Raw genomic sequence first — 6,712 nt, forward strand, 5'->3', positions numbered from 1 at the left:
TGCTTTATGCTGATGATATTCTTGCATTGAATGGGTTACCATTTAATCAATGATGATTTGGAATGAGCAACCAGTTTTCATGTAATTTACCAAGAGATAAATGACTTCTGAGTTTTGTCCTGCAACTGGAAGATATTTTAAGCTGCAAGAAATAGATCATTAACACATAGAAAAAAACCCAGAGTTTGAAAATAATTTCTTTTGGATTGGACTTGAACAGGAAACAGCTCAAAATATGATGCCTCCTCTGACAGTGACAATTTCAGTTGTACTTGCAGCTGTATTCTAGGGATGTTGGGGCAGCTCCATCTCAGTATCAACTTGGCTGAATCTGCCTTATAAAAAAGCTGATTTTTTTTTCAGTGTAGTCACTGATCACAAAGAACTAAAAACTGAATTGATCACCCATTTCTTTCAGACACAGCCAGATCAGTATAGACAGAGATGAGTTCCTACGGGGAAGAGAGATGGAAACTGGAATATCTGTTGCCCAGGATGTTGTATGGTTGTAACACACAAAGTGATAGGAAACCAGTGATAGGACTGAAACAAGCGTGTAATTTGTCTGCGTAGTACTTCATGGATGTTCACTTACAGCACTCTGTGTTTGTTTCCAAGCAGCTTGGGAATAAAACTCCAAAGTTCAGATGATGCTCCGCTAGCAAAATATTTTAAAAGAACTAGCTGAACTATATAAAAACGTTATCAAAATAGAGCGGAATTGCTATAGCTCTCTTTGCTTACCAAATAAAAGCCTGCAGAGGGCACTGCTAATGCTATAGGCACCTTAAAACACTGTCAGAGGTTATTTAATATGCATCTCAGTCCAGACAAGTGCCTACAATGAAGACACACAGAAGATGAAATTAAGGTTAATATCCACTAATCATAGACAAGAAAATCCCTCTATTTTCTTCTTTTCTTTTACTTTGTCCCTTGTATCTGGTCAAGAAGATACCTGCAAATGTGTTTTGCATCTTGACACCTGTAAGTTAGGATCCTGCTTCTTGGACAGAGGTGGTGTCACAGGCTGCAGATGATGTCCAACAGCCTACCAGATCAGATTCCTGCCTCCAACATGTATGTTTTCCTTCACTGTTCATCTTCAGACTGACAACATTCTTCTTCAAATTCAACAGGGAAGTCAGGGCATGATCTATTACAGGTAACACTGTATCCATAACACAAGTGTTATGGATAACATGTATCAATCTAATATGTATAGCAAGATAATTCAAGTGCTCTGCTGTGAGTTTCAGATGATACAACACAGCAAATGTTCACAAAATTCCAGAAACACATAGTAAAACCAATAATTTAAATGTATAACATACAAGTCTAGGTCATCCTATCTACCAGTGCTTCTACATGGAAGAGCTCCCATCTTCCCATTTTGTCCACAATTCCCATACGCATGTAATATACTGTAACCGAACTGTATACCCCATACTTCAGGTAGAGGGTGTTACCTGTTAAAAACATGCAGCCATCACCCCATAAAAGCTTAATTAATTGCATTCCACAGATGGCAGCTTGCATGGTTCATCAGTCAGTTTGTTTACAGTGCGTAGAAAATGTTTTTCCAGCACTGCTTTATACTGAAAATGATGTTAGAAAAGGCATACCAAGAGTAATTTAGCTCATTCTACAATCACTTTTTCTTCCTGGAAAGCCATATATCATTTGTATATAGCCTTTTTATTGATCAGAGTTGATCCAATCCAATTAAATGATCTGCAGTTCATAACGTTTTTGCTTTCCTTAGGAGGCTGCATTGCATGTTCCAGAATCCAAAAGAATAACTTATTACCTAAAGCCAAGACTTTAAAAATTATCTGTGATTCTGGACGTTTCAGCTTCCTAGTATCAAATTTCAAGCATTTCAAACAGGGAATGCAATTCTCTAGACGTATTCAGAAACCACAATGGCTTTTGGCAAAGTAATCATGTGCACAAAGCAAACACTTCAGTGGCTGGCTACTCATGAAACTAAGAGCATATTCATCAGCCGCTGAAACCCAGATAATAAAGTCTGAAAGAAGATAATGTATTTCTAGGGATATTTTCACTGATGGAGAAGAATTTTTTAAAAAATACCCCCCATACTGAATTTATAGCAGTTATGAAAACCAAGCTGAAGTCCACAGGAATGTTTCTATATGGATTTTATTCCAAAGAATCCAAATCTTCTGCAAATGTTGTGGTAGCTATGTTCAATCTGATAGCCCATGGTTTTGGCACATGTATTTATTGACACTGCTAATGATTAATCCATTAAGTGATATGGGTTGCTTCCAGAACTTTCAAATCTGTTTCTCCCTTCATATCTGGCTTTACATATTTTGTATGGCTGTTAACATATGGATAAGAGCTCTGCTTTGATTTCCCTTTCTATTTTCTCAGAGACAAGTAAACATAAGAAAGTATTCTGGGCCCAAATGTATTTGATTTCTAACCTAACTAAACCATAACTATGACTTTATTGTAATATTTGTATACACGTATATTTCCACTTCAGAATTCACTAGCAAACTTACTAATTTACTTGCAAATTTTAGCTTTGGGTTCTCGAATGCTTGGTGAAAGCGAATTCTGAATAATATATACATTTCCAAAATTCAGAATAAAAATGTGTCAGTTGTTCAGTTCATCCACTGAAAAAAACCCAGAGACATTATTTCAAAACTCTATTGCAAAACTCCGGAAACATGAATTCTAACACTACTGGTTTATACTGCTGGTAAGTTACATGAATTGTCCGGTGAGAAAATGAAAACAGTACTGTGTGACTTGGGTGAAATGACATACCACTATAAAATGGATGGTGAGTATTTACAGGAAATTAGAGAATGATCTGAAACCAGTAATTATTAACTGCATAAACTTGCAAATTATCAAATGGTAAATAGTTGCCAAATGATTTTGTAACCATTTGTGAATAATTGCTAGGGAACACAGGTGGAATGTATCTAATTAATTTTATTACTTGCACTTAACTTTGCTCAGAATCAGGTTTTGATTTTATTTAACCATAGCTGGGTGTAAAAATAAAAAAATTGACAGAAAGTGAGTATAAACATAACCATTAATCCAGAAGAACTGTACTGGTCTATCCCAGAATGACTGTTTTGTGTGGTACAATGATGGAGTCTAGCTATTATAAATGAGTATTGTCCCAGTATTTCAGGTCATATACTGTATATAAGCACTGATTGCTGACTTTGATTTTGCAGTAACAAGAGAATAAACTGTTGTTACCCTTCTTTCTAATAGTCTCTTCAAAGGAATACTTCCATTTCTCTTGGCTGAATTCAGAAAATGTCTGCAATAATCAGAGTGATTTTTCTCTGTGCTTTAATAAAACTCATGGCTTTGCAGCTGCCTAGACTTAGCATTCAATCCACTGTTTGTTTTAATTTTCTTTTTAAAATACATAAGATTTTCCTGTGGTGTTATAGCATGTTATAGCAAGTAACTTCCCTTTTACTGTTTTTTTTTTTTTTAATTTCTGATATTAATAATTTGATATTTCCTTAGATTTCATGTTTAAGGATGCTAACAACCATTATAATTCACCCCCTGGAATCATCTCTGTGGATGGTCTATAGGAAAATGAGCTGAATATTTGCCTTACCTTGTTCTGTTTACATGGATCTGTTCTCAGTGAAAAAGTCCATTTTTGGTAGGTCAAAGGATGACTAATGAAACAGCCAGTTTAAATAACAGGCTAATCCATGGCAACCTTCACATTTCAGCAGCAGATATCTGCAAGGTAAAGGACTCATTTGTTCCATAACCAGTTCTAAGAATTCAAGATGACTTTAAATAAAGATATTTTGATGTACATAACACAGATGTTCATGCATTGTCACACAACTTCTGTGGCTTATGTGACGTAAAGCCTGCATCTGTAAGCAGCATGGCAAAAATGTCATGCCATTGACTATGATCATGCTTCGCTAACAGCCTAAGGTTTTTCTGGCTTTGATCTACATTGCTGGTAGTGATAATAGTGGAGGGAGGGATCTTTCTTTTGTTTCAATTTCACATACAAGGACTGACCTTCCGTAATTGTTCATGCAACAGCTGCAGATGTAACATTAGGTGAGAGCTAGCTGCACAATCTAAATGACAGTTCATGGCAATAGCTGCAAAGCAATGCCAGGAGTCTTAACAGTGGCAACTGTGCAGAATACCTACCCTCCTGCAACATTTTCATCCTATATCTGCTTTTGCCACCAGCAGTGTCCTCCCCTTCCTTTTCACTAGCCTGCTAATATCAGGACTTAGGTATATAGACTTACAATATTTCAATGCCCCTGGATGTTCCCACAGCTCTGCATAAGCTCTTCCTTTTCAGGACACAGCTATCTCAAGAGTGCAGCTTCCAAAACAACATGGCTGTCACCGAGTAGGCAGCTGCAAGCAACTCTTGTCTTCAACTAGGTGAACTTGATGACAACTGACAACTGACCTCTGTGTATAAATGGCTTTCACAGTTCTGTTGAGCTTTGTTATCACAGTCTTGCTGCTATATCCTGTAATAGTGCCTTGGTAGCCACTGCCCGATCTGTTCAAGAAACTCTGTGAGCTTGGTGCCCTGCATGCATTTCATTTCTACACAACTTTTGATGTGTATTTATTATTGTTATTAATATTTATTATGAATTATTATTCCCAGAGTTACATTCCCATGCTGCTACACTGGGAAATGTGCTTATATTTTTGTACTCAAGTACAAACAGCCTATGACTACAAAAAGTCTATTATTACCAAATTACCATCCTAAGCATCTAAGTATGTTCTTGATTCAGCCCACAAAAATGTACCAAAAATGACATAGTTTAGATCATATTCCTATCACTGATGTGAGGATTTTGATAGTCGCACTTTTAATGAAACACTGCACCATCATTATTTCTAATTTCAATTATGTGCCTCCACAGAGAAAGCAACAATAGCAGCAACGCAAACATTACAAAGACTTCAGCCCATTTACTTTTTGCACAATGTACAGTCACAACAAAATGCTACAATGTAGTTGTCACTAACAGCAGTAGCTGTTTCCTTCATTAATGCTGCTCTCAGCACACAACCTGGCATTGTTCTGCAGGAACAGCATGAGCTGGAAGCATGTTTACCTCTTATGTGTACACATGCATTAGGATGCTGTAGCATTAACTAAGGAAGCTACAAAGTAGTACAAAAGACATGTAGGTCCCTTACGAATTGCTTCATGGATTTTGAGAAATTTCTCTGTACTTTCATCAAGATGAACTTGGCAAAATCTAATTAATCCAGAAGAAGGACAATTCTAAAAGTCCTACCTATTCTTCAGGATGCATTGTGCCATTTATTTTGTAACATGAGGAACGGAAGGGGTGTTAATAAATGAGATGCTGCTACACTCCTGAACATTATTTTCATTTCCTAATTTAGAAGGCTAGCTATCAAAAAAACAGGCCAGAAAGGGTTCAGAGGAGAGACTATAGCAAGGAGGGTGTTTGTAGCAGAAGTGCTGACTGGCACCTATCTGGCAGCAGTGAATTTGATGGTAAGGCATTTCCAAGTTGCCCACTTAAAAGTCATGGGTACGAAATATCCTGGTATTTTGCTCCTTCATTATATTCTTTTTCACGGCATAATACAGTTTTGTCTGGATTGTAACATACACATCTTTATAACTCACTTCTCATTTTGTGTTTGTATTCAGACAAATATTTCAGCTGGAATGTGGTATTCATATGATAACAACAACAATTTATTGGCATAAAAATGTTTGTCAGGAGAGAGCAGGCCTTAGGCATGGGGAGAGACCATGTTCTTTGAAGGGAACTGGATAATTTGCATCCAGTGAGACCTGTTTCAGGATAGCTCAGTCCAGAGGAACTCCTCTAACAAACAGTGCTGGGAGACTGGTTCAGTAAACTTTCCTGATTTCTACCAGTAGCTATTCTTTCCAATACAGGCACCGCCCTTGCAACGGTGTGGACATCTACCTTTAGTTCTCTTCCACCTCCATTTGTTTTCCAGTTACAAGAGAAGACTAACAAGTCTCATTCACTACATCTAAAGCTACAGCTTTAGTTTCTACTTTTCATCCTTCACAGCACGTGCTCCTGTTCTCTCCTTAGTGTGCAAATAACAGCATTTGGGCAAGCATGGAAACAAGATTAAGGAACAGGTCTCAGATAGAAAATAAACTAGCAGGAAGAAAAAACCCAAAGTTTCTTCAGGTTAATTAGATCCTTGATCCAACTCGTCTCTTGGGAGAAATGTTTGTGGCAGCACCTGGCAGCAGCTTCACGCCAACGCCACGATGCTGCCCACACCCTGCGCCTGTGCTCACCTTGTCCCCAGAACACGGCCTCGACGGCAACACCCGCGCTCGCAGGTCCTTCTCACCCAGACTTCTCTTTATCACCTACAGCAGCCCTGCCCGGCACCCCTCTGTCAATAAACGACCTCTTCATCTCCCGAGCCGCCGGCTGGGGGCGGAGGCGACCTACTTCGTGCGAAGGGTCCGACCGCACCCGGCCCCGACGCAGGCCGGGGCCTCCCAGGGCCGTGAGGCGTCAGCAGCCCCAGCGCCGGCGGCGGCGGCAGCCAGAGGCCGAGCCGTACGCCGGCACCGCAGCCTCCCGGCTTGCCTGTTCGGGACGTGCCTTGCGGGCTCGTCCGGGGCCGTCGGACGAGACGGGACGGGACGGGA

At 39.3% G+C, this 6,712-nt stretch overlaps 1 protein-coding gene across 1 annotated transcript in view; it reads left to right on the forward strand.

Annotated features, from left to right (window-relative positions):
• Window positions 1–6,712, forward strand: part of LOC104843241 (programmed cell death 1 ligand 2-like) — a 28,634-nt gene that overhangs the window by 20,956 nt on the left and 966 nt on the right. The window contains exon 7 of the mRNA XM_010586061.1: window positions 6,289–6,686. Coding sequence (XP_010584363.1) covers window positions 6,289–6,686 — 398 coding nt within the window. The remainder of the gene's footprint in view (window positions 1–6,288; window positions 6,687–6,712) is intronic.

This window comes from Haliaeetus leucocephalus, unplaced genomic scaffold (genome assembly GCF_000737465.1).
Source record: "Haliaeetus leucocephalus isolate CR32 unplaced genomic scaffold, Haliaeetus_leucocephalus-4.0 Scaffold139, whole genome shotgun sequence".
Lineage (NCBI taxonomy): Eukaryota > Metazoa > Chordata > Aves > Accipitriformes > Accipitridae > Haliaeetus > Haliaeetus leucocephalus.